Source organism: Octopus sinensis, linkage group LG9, assembly GCF_006345805.1.
Source record: "Octopus sinensis linkage group LG9, ASM634580v1, whole genome shotgun sequence".
NCBI classification, from domain to species: Eukaryota; Metazoa; Mollusca; class Cephalopoda; order Octopoda; family Octopodidae; genus Octopus; species Octopus sinensis.
In genome coordinates this window covers 74,554,944-74,578,605 of record NC_043005.1, presented here as the reverse complement: position 1 = coordinate 74,578,605, position 23,662 = coordinate 74,554,944, and the positions used below count along the sequence as shown (strand labels likewise).

Sequence of the window (23,662 nt, the reverse complement as noted above, 5' to 3'; positions counted from 1 at the left end):
TGCCTAACTAATTAGAGTTAGTTAACATTACATGTAATTGATAGGTAGTATCAAATACCCTAATGACACCGTATGTAATTGGCAGGTCATATCTAATGTTTTATGACAATGCAAATAATAGTCAGGTAGTACCTAATATTTTCTGAGTAACTGACAGTACCTAGATGACATAAATATAATTCACAGATGGTATTTAATAAGTAAAACGTTAACTCTGATGCTGCTGTTGATAATGGTGTGGTAGTGATGTTGATGATGATGATTAGTTTACATTCTAATTCTCTGCATTCTGAGTTCAAATCCAGCTGAGGTCAACTTTGCCTTTCATTTTTTGGTGGAGTCGATAAATAAACAATTGCAGCGTGGAAAGTGTTTATAAGCCATTTAAGAAACACACAAAAACCATTAGATTCACTTCAACATTTAAATTTAATTTGCCAAAATATTTTCATCGCTTTTGAGACCGCGACCTGTTCATTGACAAAATTCCATGCGGCATCGGAATTTTGTTGATGAACAGGTTGCAGTCTCAAAGCGACAAAAATATTTTGGCAAATTAAATTTAAATGTTGAAGTAAATCTAACGGTTTTTGTGTGTTTCTTAAATGGCTTATAAACACCTTCCATGCTGCAATTGTTTTTGTTCCAGCACACGATCTCAGATTAGGTCACTGCTATGCAAGTACATCGCTGTAATTCAATAAATAAAGTACTTGATCACTTCTTTCTCTGTGGATTTTTATACATAATTTAAAGTTTTGATCTTGTCACATTATATTATTCTGATTTGGACACAATTTTGTGTAGGTTATTTATGTTTCCTGGAACTCATCATCATCATCATCGTCATCATTTAACATCTGTTTTCCATGCTGCTGAACAATAAAATGCTCATATTGGGCACTATGGTGAATCTATCACTAAAATCTAGAACATGAAGCAGCTCCTGAGAGTAGATAATAAGAAATTGGTTGAATAAGAAGTTGTCAAAGAATTTATTAATTTTTGCCTGCTTTTACTATGATATTTCATCATTTCAAACGTTTCTCTTGCTGTAGGTTACTGGAATGTGCGGTAATTTCAATAATGATGTTAATGATGATAACTTGACTCCTAATGGAGAAAACGAGTTTAATGTGACAAAGTTTGCTATGGAATGGAAAACTAACACAGCTTGCAATAGTCGTCCTTCAACTATTTACCTTGGAGCTTGTGCTCTAAGTAAACAGTACGAGAAACTGGCTACAGAAGTCTGTAACAAAATGTGGAAAGAAGGTACGAATGTTTCCTTGAAATATTCCATCAAATAAAAACACCTTTTGTCCTTAGATGTAAAAGTCTTCAAGGCTGTACCCCAGCACTTTGGAAGAAATCTTGAAAAGTAAAATTAAAAATAAATATTTATTAAATTATGAAATAGTAACAAATTGCTGATTGAATATTTTCAATTTTTTTTTTATTTTGTGGTTAGAAATTTTCATTTTAATTATGAAATTTTAATTTTTTTTATTATTTTCAGAATCCTTTAAATCTTGCCACTTTGCTGTGAACCCTGGTAAATTTGTTGACCAATGCAAACATGATGTCTGCATGTGTGGTCAGCGTCATGGAGATCCCAGAGATTGTGAATGTGCAGCTTTTGCCACTTATGCACGAGCCTGTGTCTTGAAGGGCATCACATTGAACTGGAGACAAAGCAACCTTTGTTGTAAGTAACAACCTTTATTTTCATTATTGTTTACATTAAGCATTTGGAAGGCACATGGCCTAATGGTTAGGATGTTTGGCTAACTTTTATAATGTCATGAGTTCAAATCCTGGACTGGGTAGCATATTCTGTTCTTAAGCAAGACACTTCATTTTTATATTGCTCCTGTCAACTCATCTGCAAGAAGAGTACTGACTGAAGGTGTGTGACTTAGTGGTTAGGGTATTTGGTTGATGATCGTAAAGGCATGAGTTCAATTCCTGGTGGCATGTTGTGTCCTGGGGCAAGGTACTTTATTTCAAATTTCTCCTGTCCACTCAGCTGGCCAAAATGAGTAGTACCTGTAATTCAAAGGTCCAGCCTTGTCACATCCTATGTCACACTGAATCTCCTTGAGAACTACATTAAGGGTACATGTGCCTGTGGTGAGCTGGCATAAAGGCGGCGAGCTGGCAGAAACGTTAGCACGTCAGGCAAAATACTTAGCAGTATTTCGACTGCCATTACGTTCAGAGTTCCAATTCCGCCGAGGTCGACTTTGCCTTTCATCCTTTCGGGGTCGATAAATTAAGTACCAGTTATGCACTGGGGTCGATATAATCGACTTAATCCGTCTGTCTGTTCTTATTCATCTCCTCTGTGTTTAGCCCCTTGTGGGTAGTAAAGAAATAGGTACATGTGTCTGTGGAGTGCTCAGCCACATGCACGTTAATTTTATGAGCAGGCTACTCTGCTGATCATATCTATTGGAACCCTCATCATTGTAATTGATGGAGTGCCATCTTAGTGCTGGTGCAGCTCCCTCTCCTTCTGGCTGTAAACTCCTAGATGTGCTGTAGGGTCCAAGGGTGAGGGAGTCAAGAACGTGTCTATGTCTGCTCGCATAGGCTCCTAAAAGAATTAGAGAAAACATGACACCATACTTGTTCACAGGGGATGGTTGGCTCCCTTTTTGCATTGATCATCATTAGATGTATGGGATCATCATTAGAACATCAGAAAAAATCTGAACTCACTCAGGCATTCATACTCAAGCACGTACACACAAACATACACAAGCACATGCACACACACACACACACACACACATACACAAGCACACACACATACACAAACATACACAAGCACACACAAGTATGCATGCATATGCACACATTCATACACACACAAACATACACAAGCACACACACACACACACAAACATACACAAGCACACAAACATACACACACACAAACATACACAAGTACACAAACATACACACACACAAACATACACAAGCACACACACATACACAAGCACATGCACACACACACACACATACACAAGCACACACAAGCATGCACACACAAAAGCACACACACACACACACAAGCATGCACACAAAAGAACACACACACACGTGCACACAAAAGCATACACACACACAAACTCACACAAGCACACACAAACATGCACAAGCCCACACACATACACAAACATACACAAGCACACACAAGCATGCACACACAAAAGCACACACACATACACGCACACAAAAGCACACACACACACGCACACACAAAAGCACATACACACAAACATGCACATACACACACACACAAACATACACAAGCACACACAAGCATGCATACACACAGACAAAGACACACAAAAGAACATACACACACACACACACACACACACGCAATAAAGACTCTGTAAACTCTAAGTCCCTGGAGAAGTATAACCTTACCATAATTAGAATCCCAGCGAATGACAATCACAAAATATAAATGTATAGTAAGATAAGATATAAATGATGAAACCACCATAAACCAAGAAACCAAGAGCTGCCTAAACAAGTTTAACCCTACAAAAACTAGAATCTCAATGAAGGGTTACTAAGAAACCATGAGAATACAAGATATAAAAGGTTCAAATTTGACAACACACATAAAGAAGCACTGGAAAGCTTTTGATCAAAGCTGTGCTAGATCAGGATTGACCTGGGGCTAAAAGCATCCTTTCTTTACCAATTTCATTCACAAGTTATTGGTTGACTTGCAGCTGTAGTATAAAATGCCAGCCAACATTTAGTTGGCCCTTGTCTCATATGTTCTGGGTAATATAAAGCTTTCCTTCAATAAGTCTCAAGTTACTCTGCTGGTTGCAAAAACTGTGAATGTGTATCACATATGATGCATGGACACCAGAGAAATATATCGTATGCATCAGATGTGATACACAAGACAGGTGATGGTTAATATATAACCATCAGGGTGGCAAGCTGGCTGAATCATTAGCACGCTGGCCTAAATGCTTAGGGGTATTTCATCTGCTGTTATGTTCTGAGTTCAAATTCCATCAAAGTCGACTTTGCTTTTCATCTTTTCAGGGTTAATTGAATAAGTACCAGTTACTCACTGGCGTTGATATAATCTACTTAATCCCTTTGTCTGTCCTTGTTAGTCTCCTCTATGTTTAGCCCCCTTCTGTGTGCAATAAGGAAACAAATATACAACCATCTCACTGAAGTCATCTCACAGATGGCTTAAGCTCTACTTTACATACAGCCACAAAAAATCATCAACCTCATGAGATGTTCAAAGGGACTGAGAGCAGCAAGCCACAACATCTTTCTCCAGCGAGATAAAACTTGCAGAATGAAATAATGTGGCTTGCCACTGGCAGTTCCTTTGAACATCTCATAAGGGTGATGATTTTGTGTGGCTATTTGGGTTACAATTTTTAGCTCTTATTTCCAGCAATTATAGGTGCTATTATGCACCCTTAATTATATAGCTATATAATAAAGCTCAATGTCTGTGTGTCTGTATATCTATAGGACAAAAGGGAATAGAAGATACATAAAAACGAGCTGGCAGAAACGTTAGCACGCCGGGCAAAATGCCTAGCGGTATTTTGTCTGCCGTTACGTTTTGAGTTCAAATTCTGCCAAGGTCGACTTTGCCTTTCATCCTTTCGGGGTCGATAAATTAAGTACCAGTTATGCACTGGGGTCGATCTAATTAACTTAATCCCTTTGTCTGTCCTTGTTTGTCCCCTCTAAGTTTAGCCCCTTGTGGGCAATAAAGAAATAAGAAGATACATAAAAACAAAGTATGTGTTCTCATGTGAAAATTTACGAGAAAGACGATGAGCTACATAAAATTTACTTTCCATTGTGATTAGGGGGCTTAGAGGGGGGTGGGGAAACACCCCCTGTGAAATTTCAAATACCTCTTAATACCTTTTAATGAAAATACCTTTTAATGAAAATACCAACATAACTAGTTACTAAATAAAGATGATTTCCAAAATTTCCCCATCTTACAAAATTATTTAACCCACCTAATGGGGTTTATAACACAGGACAGAGCCCCTTTGTAAGTGCAAATATTCATCACCACATGATTTTGTTCATAAGATTTTGAATGTCTGTATTAATTTTGGTTTTCAGTCATCAACTGTACAAAGGGTATGATTTATCAGGAATGTGGTTATAACTGTGACCAAACTTGTCGAGGAATTCAACCAGAGAAATGTGAAGAAGAATGTATTGAAGGCTGTAATTGCCCACCTGTAAGTTATCAAGTATAAATTTATTTCAGATTTTTACTTTTATTTTATCATTAGTAAGAAGAGCTGGCAGTTCCCAAGATCTACAATGGGGGGTACAGACAAGTGGAAGGGATGGGGAAGGTATTCTGAAACCAGAAATCTGGCCAAAATGTTTGCAGCAGAGTAGATTCCACCAAAGACACCATTTTTTTTTTAAAGCATTCACTTGTTACAAGGTCCTTAGACCACTGAAAATGTAAGAGCTACTAAAATAAAATGGATGCGAGACAGAAGTCAATTGGTGATGATGTACATAAGATTTAAAGAACATAAGATTTAAAGAACTGGAGGTCATATTGAAGAGGAAAACAAGACCGTGGAAGGGAGTTCCAAAGTTCAGAGGTGCAAGGGAAGAAACTGGTACTGTATTGTGATTTACGACACTTAGGAGGTTGCACAGTATATTGATGAGAACTGGATGCAAGTCTAGTTGATCGCTGATAAGTTCTTAAAGGAGGAACCAGAGAAGAGAGCTCAGCTGAACAATGCCCATGGAAATACTTATAGAAAAGAGACCAGGAAGCCACACAAAGACGATGAGAAAGTTAATCCAATTTAGAAGATAGATCAGGACTTATAGCATTTACAGATACAGTGTTGAATGCAGTCCAACAGAGTTAAACAATCTGCCGGAGCACCTGCCCAGTTAGTAGGGTCAAACTGGGGAAATGGATGACGCCTACTACTCGAGTAGTCCATGGTGGGAGTTGATCTCAGAATATATAGAACTGGAACAAATACTACAAGGTAGTCTGTCTGAGGTTCTTACAATTTTCTCCATCCCCACTTAGTGCTTATTGTAGAAAGAATCTTCACCATCATCATCATCATCATCATCAAGGCAGTGAACTGACAGAGTAGTTAGCACACCAGGCTAAGTTAGCACACCATTCTGAGTTCAAATTCCACTGGTTGACTTTTTTCCTCTTTTTAGGAGTGATAAAATAAGTACTGATCGATTATCCCCACTCCCCACTTCCAAAATGTCAGGCTTTGTGCCTTTAGTAGAAATTATTATTATTATTAAAATACTGCTGAGGTCAGCTTTGCTTTTTATTCTTTCAGGGTTGATAAAAGATGTACTAGTCAAACGCTGGGGGTGAGGTAATTGACTTCCTCCTTCCCCCCAAATTCCAGTCATCATGCCTATTGTAGAAAAGATTATTATTATTGTTGTTGTTGTTAGCATGCTGAGTGAAATGCTTAGTGGTAATTCGTCTGCTGCCACGTTCTGAGTTCAAATTCCACCAAGGTCAACTTTGCCTTTCATCTTTTTGGGGTCGATTAAATAAGTACCAGTTACACACTGGGACTGATATAATCGACTTAATCCATTTGTAAAGAAATAGGTATTTCGTCTGTCATTACATTCTGAGTTCAAATTCCACTGAGGTTGACTTTGCTTTTCATTCTTTCAAGGTTGATAAGTTAAGTACCAGTGAAACACTGGGGTCGATGTTATCAACTAGTTCCTCTCTTCCTATAGTAGAAAGGATTATTATTATTATTATTATCATTCATTTGTCTTATTTTTATCACATGGGAGTTAATAAAATTAAGTAATAGTCAAGTACTGGGGTGGTTGTAATTGACCAACCTTTTCTCCTAAAATTGCTGACCTTGTGCCAAATCTGAGACAGTTATTATTGTTGTTGTTGCTATTACTGTTATTGTTTTTGTTTTGTTTTCTTTTGATTCAGACTGAATATAATTTAAATTTAAATTTTACAGGGAGAAAAATATGATGAAGAAGATAATGTTTGTGTGCCAGTTGAAGAATGTAAATGTTACTACAGAAATGAATATTACGAACCAAAATCTTCCAGACAGGAATTGTGTAATGAATGGTACGTTACAAGAAATTTTCGTCTTCATTATAGTTATCATTATCATCTTCAACACTGCCATTGTCATCATTATCATTGTCACCTATTTCTCATCAAATTTGCTTAAGGCAGAATTTCCCATTCCACTCTCACTTTCCACTTTATGTGATACTTGAAAAAGTTTGTGAGGACTTATAGTAAGTAACAATTTCTTACAATAGTTATAAGACTAGAAGCTTCCAGTACTTTACTAATTATTTTATTGAACCTGGAAAGTTAAACAATATAAGTTGACCATGGTAGGATTTGAACCCACAGCATAAAAGTATGTATGTAGATACTTCAAACATTTTGTTCATGTCTCTACTGAATCTGATACTCATTGCTCCTTGGGCCATGACAACTGCAGCTATCTGAATCAATAGTGTTGTGTATTGGTTTGTTTCCCAAGAGGCCAAGAATATATGTGTGATTTTTAACAAAGCTTTTTAATTCTCAATTACCATAATTCACTAATGTGATAAGGAAAGAGACACTGAATAATTGGTGAGGGCTGGTTTTTAAATATAAAAAACAAACACCTGGACTGGTGTCATGTAGAAAAGTACTTATGCTGGTGCTATATACAAAGTACCCATGCCAGTGCAATGGAAAAGCACTCATGCCAGTAATGCATGAGAGCACCCATGCCAATGCTGTATATAACGTGCCTGTGTCGGTGCCATGTGAAAAACACCCTGTGCACTTTGTAAAGAAATTGGTAACAGGAAGGGCATCCAGCTACAGAAATCTTGCCAGAAACAGATAATTGAAACCTGGGCAGCTCCCTGGCTGGTCAGCTCATGTCAGACCATTCAACCCATGCCCGCATGGAAAAACAGATGTTAAATGATGATGATGAAGAGGAAGAGAAAGAGGACTGGGAAAAGATCAAAACTGTATTGTTTATAAAATCACTTCACAACTACATGATTTCAGATTCAGTCCCACTGTATGACTCATAGATGGGGCAAATGTTGCTTTTACCACATCCTCAGACCAAATGAAACATCAACAGATGGAATCTGCTTGGAAGCGTGTCAGTGGAGAGACTGTGTCTATTCTCAAGCAGCAGTTTTTATCATTTTGAAATAAATTATCCATTTTGAAATAAATTATCTGTTATCTGGTTTAACAGCATCACCTGGTCCTGGTCCTTGGCTGTTTTTAGCAGAGTCCACTCTGTTGCAAGCATCTGAGCCAGATCTTTGGTAAAGAGACTGGTGATAGGAAGAGCATCCAGCTATAGAAACCCTGCCAAAACAGATAATTGAAGCCTGAGCAGCTCTCTGACTGGTCAGCGCTCATGTCAAACCGTTCAACCCATACCCGCATGGAAAACAGATATTAAATGATGATGATGAGGAGGAGGAAGAGGACTGGGAAAAGATCAGTCTATCCCGAAGGTTCTGAAATGGATCATGGGTACTACCCTTCCTTTTCTAAGTTATCACCCCCACCCTCTGCAACTCTCTTCATCTGCAAAAGAAGAAATGAAAACCACTGTAGAGAGCCCACACTAGAATGATTACATGGAAAAAGAAGCTAATCAAGTCCATACAATTCACTACTTTATATTTTCTGATATGTTCTTTTTTTTATATTTCTAGTATCTGCATTGATGGTCACTGGCAATGTACTACTGAAAGCTGCAATGGTTTGTATTAATTGCACTAAATTCCTTCACCTTATATACCAGTTAATGTACATAAATGCTCTACTTAAGGGACCAATAAATTAAATCACTCAAGGCTAAATCTACATTACTCTAGATTTAATCCAAAGTTGGTATTTGTATGGTTGTTTGATAAAATAGCGATAACAGCCAAATCTTCTGCAAATCACACTCATCTGTCTTTAAGAAACAAAGGACACTTTATGCAGTGTAGTTTTAAGCATAAAAAAATGATGGAATAGTCAGGGCTGGAAAGTCCTTGACTATAGATCTACTTGATCTGGGAATATCTGGGGCTAAACAACCATGCTTGAATAACCAATAACCATACTTGAAATAACTATAACATGGTCACTGAATATGCCTTTCGGAAACATTTTTTCACGCTAAGAGTTGCTGAAGCATGGAACAAACTGCTGGCATCAGTTGTTGGTTGTTGGAGCACTGCATCCTTCGAAACTTCCATGCTTCCTGAGATTCGCCAACACTACACCTGATTTTCTTCCCTCCATACACACGCAAGCATGTATCTGACTCATACACTGTTCACTTCCCAGACATTTGTACATTACTGCATATGCTTTATATGCACTTTTGACAAGTTGTGGTGCACCTGAGCACTGTATACAATAATTTCATTATTATTATTATTATTATTATTATTATTATTGAGTGAGAGAGCCGTGCATGCCATCAAAGTGACACTGGGGTAAAATATACGAAGCCCAGTATACCCATCATGACTACCTGTCAGATAAGGATACACTAGGCACATGCATCACAACCATATGTGTGTGACATGGTGATCTCATATCAAGATAAACAGCGCATAACCTTGCAGGTGGGGCCCGGTTAGAATTTTCTTCAGGTCGAGTAGCCCATCCTACTGAAAAGGTCCCTGAATAAGTGTTGTTTAAGGATGTTGAATGAAACACCTATGTTTCCAGAGGTGAATTATTCAAACCCCAAAGAATCCCTCTCAACACATGGCTATGATGCTCCCCCACTACTTCTGCTTGTGATCAGAGATGCACATATTGTCAGCCACTGAGGGACATGCTCAACTGGTTAAGGTCAAACAACTGACAAGCAAATATGTGGTATCGAGCAGAATATTTGCTGTAGCCCATCTTTTATACCAAGACAAAACAATGTACATGATAACACTTCCAATCAGTTAAGATCAGAAGCCATGAGAGCCACTGCCTGGTACTGCATCAGGGCATTTATTATTATTATTATTATTATTATTATTATTATTATTATTATTATTATTATTTGGGCTACAACTTGAAAAAATCTTTCACATTGAAACTAAAATATGTCTAAAAAGGCTTGCAATAAAAAAAAAAATCATAGTTGTTGTTTGACCTCAGGTCAGTCCATTTCACTGTGATCTTCTGCACATATTTTTCTTGAGTATAATATATCTAAGGTTACATTTCCAATGTTTGCCTCTTTTTTTTTTTTTATCAAAGTAGTGGGCACTTTGAAGAAGCTTTGACAGATATTCTTTCCATGCCATTTTGCTATAATCTATCATATGATTATGGTATTAACAAACACTTCCTGTACCTCTTGTGTTCTCTATAATCACTTGTAAATATTTTTGACAACAGCGGAAACTGGTAATCTTTTTATGTTATTTTAATATATTCATTTCAAGAAAATATTAGTGAAAACAAATAAAACCTTCAAATGGTTATGACTTGAGAATTTGAAAGCCAGACATTAAACCACTTTTATTCCTTTGGTTGTATTCTTAGTAGCTATAGTAACTTGCTTTGTATAAACTGTTCTCTCATTGCTTCTTGTCATTTCTAACAATTCAAACTGACTGGCTGCTTTAACAAACTTCTCTCTTTAGATCAGCATTTCTTAACCTTTTACATGACTCAAGGAACCCCTGCACAAAAAAAGTTATATACCATATCTTTCTCATATTTTTCCATCATAGTTCACATGGTAAATATCATATATACATACATATATATATATATATATATATATATATGGTTGTTATATTTTTTGATAACATAATAGGTTAGATAGGCTGATGACTATATTACAATAACCAATATGTTGTACATGTATAGTAATATTATGATCATGAAATTAACATTAGCTTATCTCGCTGTTTCTCACGGAACACCTAGGAACATTTTTGCGGAATCCTAGGGTTCCAGGTAACCTCGGTTGAGAAACACTACTTTAGATTAATGAATCTTTTACCCTCATTTCTTCCAAAACAACCATATATACTTCTAAAGAGATGATAACTATGTAATTTTTTCATACTTTGATTGAAAGGAATGCCTTTCAGGAATATATGAAACTGTACGTCAAGGTTCTGATACATATATATAGGTTATGAGAAGTAATGGTGTCAAGAAGATCCAAAGGTGTTAGGTAATGCTGAGTAAGTGCTATGGACAGACTATAGTTAAGCTCCAGGTTCGGTGATTATACGAATGAGGAGTCCAACATAGGTCATATATTAGCATGCATATATATAAAAAATTAACAGAATGAGATAAAAATCCAAGGCTGTGAAATATTTCAGATTTTTATCTCATTCTGTTAATTTTATATATATATATATTCATTATAACTTTTTAACTGGGAAGTCTTGTTTTGTTTCGAAAATACAAATATTAGATTAAATAAATTTGTTTCAAATTATCCATGTAATTGACTTATCCACTCACTGAAAATTTCTGGTTTTGTGCCAAAATTTTAAAAATATATATTTTCATGCATAAATTGTAATCCACTTTTGGTTTTGAAAACTAACATTTCATTTCTAATTTCTAGTTAATGATTTATGTTCTGGTGATATGGTATGGAGTAACTGCTCTGATTGTATTCGAACTTGTGATAGCCTCAATGTTGATTGTGTTGCTACATGCAGCCAGCAAGGTTGTATCTGTCCTGAAGGTAAAGTACAACTCAACAAAGACAGTCAAAAATGCATTGAACCCACTGAGTGTCCTTGTAATCATCTGGGATACCAGTACAAAAATGGGGACAAAATTAAAAAAGACTGCAACCAATGGTTAGTAGCAAAATATTTTCTTCTTTCCTTTTTATTTTTTATTGCTGAAATATTGTATATTAGCAGTATCGCCTGGCGTTGCTCAGGTTTGTTTCGACCCTTTAGAATTGGAATTTTTGAAAAGTAAAAATTTTGCATTATGTAGCTTGTTATTCTCTTTAAGTGAACATTTTTCTGGTTGAAATACACTGAAAAATGGTGACACAGCAGTAAAAAAAGAAAAAAAAAGGGGATTTTCATAGAAAAAAAAGCACCTTTTTGATGTAAATAATTTTTGGTGTTAACATGGTCCGGTTTTAATTTTTTCTTCTACGGAAGGAAGAGCAAGCCTTCTTCTATCATACTCTCAATTTTGGTCAACTTGCACCGCAGGGTCTCGGAGGAGATAGTGTTAGTTGAAGGCTACCAAACCTGCCATACACAGACAACTTCAGCTTTATATATATATAGAAATTAAACAAATTATTCATATCCAGTGTCCAATATCTAGGGCTTCATCTCTCCTGAAGGAGGAAGCCCTTCCTGAATTCCTTCCACTACCAAATGTCTCCAGCCCATTGTGGCCATATAGGCCACAGTTAACAGCTGAGATTATCTCACCATCTTGCTTTTGGTCAGCCTTTTGATCTTGTCCATTGTCTTGCTGTCCATTCCATCACCCTTATTCTCCATCTGTTGTCCTTCAGTCATGTGATGTGGCCAACCCATCTATATTTGTACTCGATTATTCATGTTTCAAGCTAATGCTAAAAAAAAAAAAAATAGTTACTCTTTAACCCTAAGTTGATGTTGATCATACAAATTTATGATCAATGGCACTCCAACTATGACCAATCTACTAACATCACTATTTTTATCCTGTCATAGGTTGGATGGCTTGTTACAGCCCAAGCAGTTACTCTTTTACTATTTTACTCATTTACTTATTTCAGTTATTTGACTGTGGCCATGCTGGAGCACCACCTTTAGTTGAGCAAATCGACTCCATGACTTATTCTTTGTAAGTCTAGTACTTATTGTGTCGGTCTCTTTTGCCGAACCACTAAGTTACGGGGACATAAACACACCAGCATTGGTTGTCAAGCGATGGGGGGACAAACAGACACACAAACATACACACACGCACACACAAATATATATATATATATACATATATACGACGGGCTTCTTTCAGTTTCTGTCTACCAAATCCACTCACAAGGCTTTGGTCGGCCCAAGGCTATAGTAGAAAACACTTGCCCATGGTGCCACGCAGTAGGACTGAACCTGGAACCATGTGGTTCGTAAGCAAGCTACTTACCACACAACCACTCCTACGCCTTATTTGAAGTTGCTGTCCTCCTAGATGACTAGGAGAACTCCATCTCATTCATTGTGATGAAATGCATTTGACTTCATAACAACTTTGATTATTACTTGAATGTTTTCCTTTTTAAATATTTAATATTTGTGGTGAATGCCTCAGCCAATTAAATTGTTAGTGTTGTAGCTTATCAACTGAAGGAGTAATGAATAACACTCCTTCATAGGTGTTATAATGGCTGAAGGTTGCTGTCTAAGCTGTCAGAGATTCATATCCTGCCATTTGTATTGTGATTTGTTTACAGTTAAGACACTTAACTTTCAATGATCTTAATCGTGTAATTGTTAGTAGCTATCACATATTAGCGTTCGTTAAAAGCAACAGTGCCAAATGAAACCTAGAGTGGTCTGTGTTAATTGTATAGTGAGGTTCAGGTGTTTGGATAAGTTCATATGCTATATTATAATCAGTTGCATCTCTCTCTCTCTCTCTCTCACTCACTCTCTCACTCACTCACTCACTCACTCACTCTTTCACTCACTCACTCACTCACTTACTCTCTCTCTCACTCCCTCACCCACTCCCCCCCCACCTGTTAGATTAAAGAGCAGCCCTGAAACCTCAAGTTCTTTTTATTGGCACTCCACCAGTCATGACAACAATGGTTCCCTCCTGTTTATCCGATTAACATAACAGTCTGCTTGTGAAATCAATGTGCAAGTGGCTGAACATTCCACAGACACATGTACCCTTAATGTAGCTCTCATGGAGATTCAGAATGGCACAGAATGGCACAGAATGTGACAAGGCTAGCCCTTTGAAACACAAGCACTACTCATTGTTACCAGCTGATTGAACTTGAGCAACTTGAAATAAAGTGTATCTTGCTCACAGACACAACATGCTCAAGAATTGAACTCATGACCTTATAATCATGAGCTGAATACCCTAATTACTAAGCCATGTGCCTTCAGGTTCTCCCTCCACCCACAGCATTCAAACTCATTTACACTTATGAACTTCACGCTATAGTGTTAATTTATTGTTATTGGTATCAGAGCACAGTGAAATTAACAAGTGTTTCCAATACACAGTACTATAAATATCAAGTCTTTCTGTGGATTCCAGTAATGCCTCATTACAAACAACATGGGCCTACCTATAATTCAATTGCTAGCATTTCAGAATAGACATAAAAAATTAATAAAAACGAGCAACAGATAACTTAAAAGCCATCAGTGTTTATCCTAAATACCTGTGTGTTTATCATAAATATGAGAAAAGTTGTCATAAAAATTATAGCCCAGTCCAGTATGAGATTAACAAAGCATGTTAGAGGACTTTGTATGACATATGATGAACATCATATATCATGATTATATGGTTTGGAAGCTTGTTTTGCAACCAACGTGGTTTTGGGTTCAGTCCCACTGTGTGGCATCTTGGGCAAATAAATGTCTTCTACTATAACACCAGGCCACCAATGTTTTGTGAGTGAATTTGGTAGATGGAAACTATGTGGAAGCTCTTTATATATATATATATATATATATATGTGTGTGTGTGTGTGTGTATGTGTGTGTGTGTGCATTTGTGATTGTCCCCTCTGATGGTTGGTTTGTTTGTGTCCCTGTAACTTAGCAGGTCAGTAAGACAGCTTGATAGAATAAATACTAGACTTTAAAACAAAGTAATACCGGAATCTATTTGTTCAACTAAAACCCTTTAACACTGTGTCCCAGCATGGCCACAGTCCAGTATATGAAAAAAAAAAAAAATAAAACATACCTTTCTATATTGTAATTCTGAGATGATATTAATCCCTCTTTCAGCTATTGTAAACATGGAACCTGGAAATGTACTGAACGTCATTGTGCAGGTAATATAATCTACTATTATTTCCATTTCGTTTTTTTTTTCAGTCAGTATCTCTTTTTGTTATTATATTTCTATAGACATAAGGCATCAAGCTGGCAAAATTGTTAGCAAAACTGTTAGCATGCCAGGCGAAATACTTAGTCTGTCGCTATGTTCTGAGTTCAAATTCTGCCAAGGTCGACTTTGCCTGTCATCCTTTCAGGGTCAATTAAATAAGTACCAGTTATACACTAGGGTCGATGTAATTGACTTAATCCCCGCCCACAAGCTGCCCTTGTGGAAAAATTTGAAATGATATTTGTATAGACATAAGACGGTGAGCTGGCAGAGTTGTTACTGTGCTTGAAAAAATGTTTAGTGGTATTTCTTCAGACTTCATATTCTGAGTTCAAATGCCACAGGGATCAGCTTTACCATTCATCCTTCTGGGTCGATAAAATAAACCCTGTTGGACCCATACAAGCATGGAAAGTGGATGTTAAAACTGTAATGGTGATAAGCTTTCACTGGTTTGCTTAATCTTAAGATTAATTAAGAGAAGATCATTGACTTTGCAGATGTGAATAGAGCAGTAGATTAAATATGGATCATCATAACACTGTTTCATTATGTTAGGGATTTTAATTAGGTCTGTTTTTAATTTCATTCCATTGTTAAAGTTGTTAAAAACATAACATGGAAACTTTTTCTATCAAATCAGAGATTGTTTATGACTTCTGTTTTGTTACACAGTTAACCCTTTCGTTACCGTATTTATTTTGAGATGCTCTCAGTTTCAATCAATTAATTTTAAATATAACAAAGAATTTAGTAAAAGAACTTAGTCATCATTAAGCTAGTGTTGGGAACATAAATTGTGACTAAGGTTTGATGGAAGATTTTAATTCAATACTTATGGAAACAAGACATTTGTACTACAGAGCCAGAGGCGGTTTCAGCCAGGTTGGTATCAAAAGGGTTAAGGCTGTTTAAAGCATAGCACTCTAACATGTCCTGACAGGCAGAATAATATTATAGACAATTATATTTTGTGTTCAATAAAAAACCCTTATAATTTATTGTCATTTTTATTACAGCCACTTGTGAAGCATTTGGAGATCCTCATTATGTGACATTTGATGGGAAACCATACAACTTTCAGGGAGCATGTGCTTATATCATAGCTCAGGATTTCTGTAATGAAACAGGAGGAACTTTCCAAGTGACTACAGAAAATGTACCCTGTGGTACCCTTGGCTATTCTTGTACCAAATCTGTGAAATTCCTGATTTATGACACCATTATAAATTTAGCAAGAGGGACCAATATAACATACACAATCAACAACAAGGCTCCCGAAGGCACACCCATGGCAAATTTTACAATTAAAGAAGTCGGAACTTACATTATGATCGAAGCTCATGGTATGTACCAACAGCTTTATTTCTGTTTTATGCGTTTTTTATTTCTTTTTAATGATTTTCTCCGAGAATGAGAAGAAACAGCTATGATGTTATGTAGAACTTCTAAGACTGATGATTATGATGAAGTAAGGGTGGTAGTGTGATGGGGTGCAGGGCAGTGGTGTAGCTAGATTATGCATGCAGCTTTCACAGAGATTATCCTTGTTCAGTCTGCTTCAAGTATAGTAGTTAAGCTTCCATTATACTTATTAGTATTACTAGTTATGATATACAAAGCAAATAAAGTGTTCCCTTGTAGTTAAGCATTGCATTACACTTGAAATTTCCAATGCAGAGTTCTAAACAACCACAATGGCGAAACGTATAAAGGAACTTGTGTTTATTTTAATTTCTCCTATATTTGCACTCTCTTTCTCTCTCACTCTCTGTCTGTCTGTCTGTATGTGTGTGTGTGTGTGTGTGTGTGTGTGTGTGTATGTGTGTGTATATATGTATGTAGTTGAGGTTATAAGAGATAATGGTGTCGTTGAGACCCAAAGGTGTAAGGTAATGCTGAATAAGTGCTATAGACAGACCATAGTTAAGTTCCAGATTCGGTAATATTGCGAATAAAGGGTTCAACATTGGTTCTATGTCAGTGTGTGTATATAAGAATTTTTTGCGTAATTAGATAAAAACCCAAGGCTGTATAGATATTAGAGCATTTATAGATAGAAGGTCTTACAGCTGTTTCTAGGATATTAATTAATATCCTAGAAATAGCTGTAAGACCTTCTATCTATAAATATCTATACAGCCTTGGTTTTTTATCTCATTACGCAAAAAATTCATATATATATATGTATTTATATATATGTGTATACATATGAATGTACCTGTGCGGGTGGCACGTAAAAAGCACCCGCTACACTCACGGAGTGGTTGGCGTTAGGAAGGGCATCTAGCCGTAGAAACACTGCCAGATCAGACTGGGCCTGATGCAGCCTTCTGGCTTCACAGACCCCAGTTGAACCGTCCAACCCATGCTAGCATGGAAAGCAGACGCTAAATGATTATGATGATGATGTATATGTGTGTATATATGCATCTTTCTTTCTTTCTTTCTTTCTATATGTAAAAATCAGGTACTGATTACTTTCCTTACACCTAGTTTGATTTTACATCAGAGTAGTAGTCTTGTTAAAATCAAGTAAAACCATCAATGGAAAGTAGTTCTTCCTTATGGCCCCAGTCCACTGACTGAGCCTGGTAAAAAAATGAACGAACTCCATAGATGTGTATGTGTGTTCACACAAATATATGCTTTTCTTATATAACAATACTTTATAATGTCTGTGTAATTTTTCATTTCAGGCATCACTCTTGTATGGGATAAGAGTATGAGGTTATATATAACATTAGAAAATAAATATATGGGCCGAGTGTGTGGCCTTTGTGGAAACTATGATCAAATTGCTAATAATGACTTCAGGGACAAAAGCTCTTTCCCAGAACATACACAAAGTCCCTTGGCATTTGCTAACAGCTGGAGGGTCAGAGAATCTTGTGCCATTGTTGATAAAGAGCTTCCGAATCCTTGCGTATTGAATTCACATCGACAGTCTTGGGCAGAAATGTCATGCAGGATAATCCTGGGCAAAATATTTGAACCATGCCATTCTTCGGTAAGTATCACCAGTTTCTATGTTTTGGCATCAAACATTAATTAATGACAGATTTTAAAGCAAATAGTGTAGATTGCTACAAGGACTAACTCTGAACAGTAAAAGGATAAACACACTGACAGCACTTAAGACTTTGTAACTATTACATTCTGGGAGGCTGTGCTACCAGTAACACAACAGAGTGTGTGCTGTGTTTCTCTGTTAAATTAAGCTATAAATATTGGTGGCTCTAATGTTATATATTTATATGTATGTATTTTGTACTTGTTTCAGTCATAGGACTGTGGCTATGCCGGGGTACTGTCTTGAAAAGTTTAGATGAACAAATTGACCCTGAAACTTTTTTTTTAAGCTTCTTACTTATTCTATTTGTCACTTTTTCACAAACTCTTAAGTTAGGGGATGTAAAGAAGCCAACAGTAGTTGTCAGGTGGTTATGGTGATGGTAGGGGACACACACACACACACACACACACTATGTATATATATATATATACACCATATTTGATGGCCTATAAGATGCACCCTAGCCTAGGCTATACTTTTGTAAAATAAATTACCACTAAAATAATGTTTTAATTCTTCCATTTACCTGTATGACTTTTTGTTATTACCGTTAATTATAAGCAATTTATTGCATCCACATTCGATATAAACATACTGTAGGTGATTGGTATAATATAAACATACCGTAAACGATTATATAATTTTGGCCAACAGTTGTGAGTTTTGAACCATATTGAGTACGTTAGATGCAGGGAGATTTTTAAAGCCATTTTTGGGTAAAAAAAGGTGTGCTTTATAGACCATCAAATATAGTGTGTATATATATAGAGAGAGAGAAGAAGAAGGGAGTTTATTAATTCATAATCTACTAACTACAAGTAATTATGGGTATTATACTTGACTCATAGCGGCAATATATTGTCCATGTGAATATATTAACATAATATAATATGAATATACCAACATAGCCTTTCTATTGGAGGACCTTGCCTAGTAACTGACCATGACAATCTTTCATTTATTATAATAATATACTCACTTAGATGACATGCTGGACATACAACCGGAATTTGTTAGTTGATATACAAATAAGAAAATAGTGATAACATCATTGTACAATGTTATTACCGTCACTCTATATAATAATAATTCTATAAGCTTCTGACTAAACTTAGGTCATCCTAAACAGTAAAATGTTGCTATGTAGAAGTCACAATAACCAAATTTATTAAATGTCAACTTGTTCTATGTTTTCTTATAAAAACATTTCAAAACAAAGATAAAAAGTTAACATTTAAACCCAGTAATTTAATTATTTTATTTCAAAATTAAGTTTCTGTTTCAGTATTTATTTCCTAAACTTAATTGAATTTTAAGCAGACAAATGAAGCACACATTGTTTATTTTCGAGCCTGTGGTTTCAGCAGAGATCAACTCTTGGTTGTTGATCTTTGCCGTATATATATATATATAAAGCATAAAATAAGTTATTTCTTTTTGTTTTATTTAAAAATATATCAGCCATACATGTGTGGTAAGAAGTTTGCTTCCCAACCATATGGTTCAGGACTCAGTCCCACTGTGTGACATCTTGAGCAAGTGTCTTCTACTATAGCCTTGGGCTGATCAAAGCCTTGTAAGTGGATTTGGTAGACAGAAACTGAAAGGTGGCAAGCTGGTAGAAATGTTAGCATGCTGGGCGAAATGCTTAGCGGTATTTTGTCTGTCTTTGTTCTGAGTTCAAATTCCGCCGAGGTCGACTTTGCCTTTCATCCTTTTAGGGTCGATAAATTAAGTACCAGTTACATACTGGGGTCGATGTAATCGACTTGGTCCCTTTGTCTGTCCTTGTTTGTCCCCTCTATGTTTGGCCCCTTGTGGGCAATAAAGAAATAAGGAACTGAAAGAAGTCCACTGTGTGTGTGTGTGTGTGTTTTGTGTGTATGTCTTTGTGTTCATGGTTGTCCCCCAACACTGCGTGATAACTGGTGTTGGTGGGTTTATGTTCCTGATCAATAGACTAAGTACCATGCTTAAAAACAAAAACAAAAAAAAATCAAGTATTGGGATTGATTTATTCGACTAAAAATCTTTCAAGGCAGTGCTCCAGCATGGCTGCAGTCTAATGACTGAAACAAGTAAAAGAAAAACATATGTGGTAAGTAGCTTGCTTACTAACCACATGGTTCTGGGTTCAGTCCCACTGTGTGGCACCATGGACAAGTGTCTTCTACTATAGCCTCGGGCCAACCAAAGCCTTGTGAGTGGATTTGGTAGACGGAAACTGAAAGAAGCCTGTTGTATATATATATATATATATATGTGTGTGTTTGTGTGTGTGTGTGTCTATGTTTGTCCCTCCACCATCGCTTGACAACCAATGTTGGTGTGTTTATTTCCCCGTAATCTAGCAGTCTGGCAAAAGAAACTGATAGAATAAGTACTAAGCTTATGAAGAATAAGTCCTAAGGTTGATTTCTTTGACTAAAAAGCGGTGATCCAGCGTGGCCACAGTCAAATGACTGAAAAAATAAAAGAATAAAAGAATTGTCATTTACATTGAAATGTTTGGAAGTTTACTGCTCTTAGTATTATAAAAGTTAGTGTCTTTCATAGATGACCATTAATCCATGCTGTACAAATAAATGCTTTTGGTATTGGAAAATGCTCATTGTAATACTTCTTTGTTAGGTGGATCCAAATTGGTACTACACTTCATGTCGGGATGATTCTTGTTCTTGCGATAGAGGTGGTGACTGCCAGTGTTTCTGCACGGCTGTTGCTGCATATGCTGCCCGCTGTTTGAGAGCTGGTATTTGCATAAACTGGAGAGCACATGAAATGTCCACATCTGAAGAAGTTTGTGGTAAGTTGGATATTGCACAAAAGTTTGATAAAATGTTAATTATTTGTAATAACTTTCAGCCATCCAAAAATTATTTATATTGTCCTTTTGTTAGTAGTATTTACTGTATTAAGGTGGCGAGCTGACAGAAACGTTAGCACACTGGGCGAAATGCTTAGCAGTATTTCGTCTGTCGCTACGTTATGAGTTCAAATTCCGCTGAGGTCAACTTTGCCTTTCATCCTTTTGGGGTTGATTAAATAAGTACCAGTTACACACTGGTGTCGATATAATCGACTCAATCTGTTTGTCTATCCTTGTTTGTCCCCTCTGTGTAGCCCCTTGTGGGCAGTAAAGAAATGTTTACTGTATTTTAACATGTATAAGGAACCCTTATGTATAAGGAACCCCTTAATTTTTGGGGCTTAAAAAAAGTTTTGTAAAGGATTATAATACTATCCATGTATAAGAAATTCCCATATTTTTTCTTATTTATTTATGCGCCCTTTTCAAGCCTAGCCAGCCAGGCTCATGGGCCCGGTTTCCCAGTTTCTGTGGCATATGTTTTCCCCCAGCTGGACGGGATGCCAGTCCATCACAGCATTACTCAAGAAACAGGAAGAAAGAGTGAGAGAAAGTTGGGGCGAAAGAGTACAACAGGGTTCACCACCAACCCCAGCTGGAGCCTCATGGAGCTTTAGGTGTTTTCGCTCAATAAACACCTCACAACGCCCGGTCTGGGATTCGAAACCGTGATCCTCCAACTGCGAGTCCACTGCCCTAACCACTGGGCCATTGTGCTTCCCTTAGTAGATATAGCAGAGATTAAACCAAATTCTTTTTGATAAAATAACTACCAGTCAGTTACTGGGGTTGATGTATTTGACTTACCCCTCCTGTCAAATTGTTGCCCTTGTGCCGAAATTTGAAACCAATACTTAGCTTCTTTAGGGTGGCAAACTGGCAGAAATGCCAGCATGCTGGGCATATTGCTTAGCGGCATTTCATCCATCTTTATGTTCTGAGTTCAAATGCTGCTGAGGTCATCATTGCCTTTCATCATTTTGAGATTGATAAAATAAGAACCAGTTGAGGACTGGGGTTAATGTAATCAAGTTACTCCTCTCCTAAAATTGCTGGCCTTGTGCCAAAATTTGAAATGACCACTTAGTTCTCTTTCACAATATCCTGATGTCAAGTCCTGTTGGTTCTAAGGTTTTTGTTCATTCCATATACAAGCTGTGATTCAATTGACTGTAGATCTCTCTTTAAATAGTATGGCATTAAAGACATTTATCCTTTCTAGACATTTTTTACATTATTTTGAGCTCAAAACTGACTGTGTTTAATTTCTGTTAAGTTTGATGAAAGAAGGATCTTTGAAATAAAAAAAAAAAAAAACTAGAATGTAATTACGGATGTCTGTCTTTAAAATATTTGGCTTTCTTCCAAGTCAAAAGGCTCCAAAATTTGTTATCATACTCAAGTTAATTTCAGTTATGCTGTTAGGAATCAAACAATCAAATTTTAAATGTACAACAATAACGGCCCCAACCAGTCTATCCCTATTAAGTTTTCTCTGACTGTGAAAGATAAATTTCATTAAAAATACAAGCAACCTCAAATGTTTAATTCAAGAACATTATATGTAGCCCTAAACAGAGTAAATGTTTCTATGAAGAGATTCTGGGGCCAAAGCAGATTTAGCTTGCCTGCAAATATATTCAATATAGTTTTAAATCACAACCACTTCTGTTGTTGATCAGCTGCTCTCCTTTCACTTGGCTTTATCACCCCTTAAAATCCTTCATGAAAAAATTTAAATGTTTACATGATATTTTTATTCTTTATCCAAATTTACTTTGAAATAGAAACCATTCTAATTTAGTTACAGTTGGCAGAAAGGCTAAATACCAAATGAAATGCGTTTTGCTATTTGGGTTATGGCCTTTCATTTCTGAAAGGCCATTTCATAAGATCATGCAGCACTGGGTGTTACAAAATAGCACCAGTAATATATTTGAATCAGTTCATTTCTCTTTACACACACACACACACACATTACATTTTAAGTGTGTGTTTGTGTGTGTGTAATTATACATACATATAGCATCATCATCATTATTTATGGAATGGTTGGACAGTTCATAAGATGGGAAGCCTGAGGACCGCATCAAGCTCTAGTGTCTGCTTTGGCATAGTTTGTAAGGCTTGATAATGTTCCTAATGCCAACCACTACAGTGTGTACTAGGTACTTTTATCATGGTACCACCATTAATGAGGTCAACAAGATACACTCAAGACCAGTCCTTTCAACTAAACGTAATATTGAGGCAGATAGTTTTTTGCCAACATATATTCTTAAACTTTTATCAGGAAAATGTTGACAGTGATTTCCAAGTTTTGTTTTGCTTGCCTTCATGAGACTGTAAATATTGCATATGCAAGCCAAAACTTTTAAGACTTTGTCAACCTTTTCGTTGTAAAGTTTAAATAAATATGTACTCTACTGAAAATATGTAATCCTTCTGTATATATATTGAAGGAACTTACTATCTTAAACAAGAAACCTCTTCATGGTTATTTGACCTGCTAAACATAGCAGCAAGTCGTTCAATCTGTCAAGACTTCTGATCAATCATAACATATAATATTACA

The 23,662-nt window shown here is 36.4% G+C and overlaps 1 protein-coding gene across 1 annotated transcript in view; it reads left to right on the top strand.

Moving 5' to 3' along the window:
• LOC115215365 (mucin-2) overlaps nucleotides 1-23,662 on the top strand; it is a 510,799-nt gene that overhangs the window by 52,947 nt on the left and 434,190 nt on the right. The window contains exons 17-26 of the mRNA XM_029784514.2: nucleotides 1,059-1,275; nucleotides 1,520-1,708; nucleotides 5,149-5,270; nucleotides 7,041-7,156; nucleotides 8,785-8,831; nucleotides 11,664-11,904; nucleotides 15,040-15,086; nucleotides 16,162-16,488; nucleotides 17,842-18,152; nucleotides 20,850-21,024. Coding sequence (XP_029640374.1) covers nucleotides 1,059-1,275; nucleotides 1,520-1,708; nucleotides 5,149-5,270; nucleotides 7,041-7,156; nucleotides 8,785-8,831; nucleotides 11,664-11,904; nucleotides 15,040-15,086; nucleotides 16,162-16,488; nucleotides 17,842-18,152; nucleotides 20,850-21,024 — 1,792 coding nt within the window. The remainder of the gene's footprint in view (nucleotides 1-1,058; nucleotides 1,276-1,519; nucleotides 1,709-5,148; nucleotides 5,271-7,040; nucleotides 7,157-8,784; nucleotides 8,832-11,663; nucleotides 11,905-15,039; nucleotides 15,087-16,161; nucleotides 16,489-17,841; nucleotides 18,153-20,849; nucleotides 21,025-23,662) is intronic.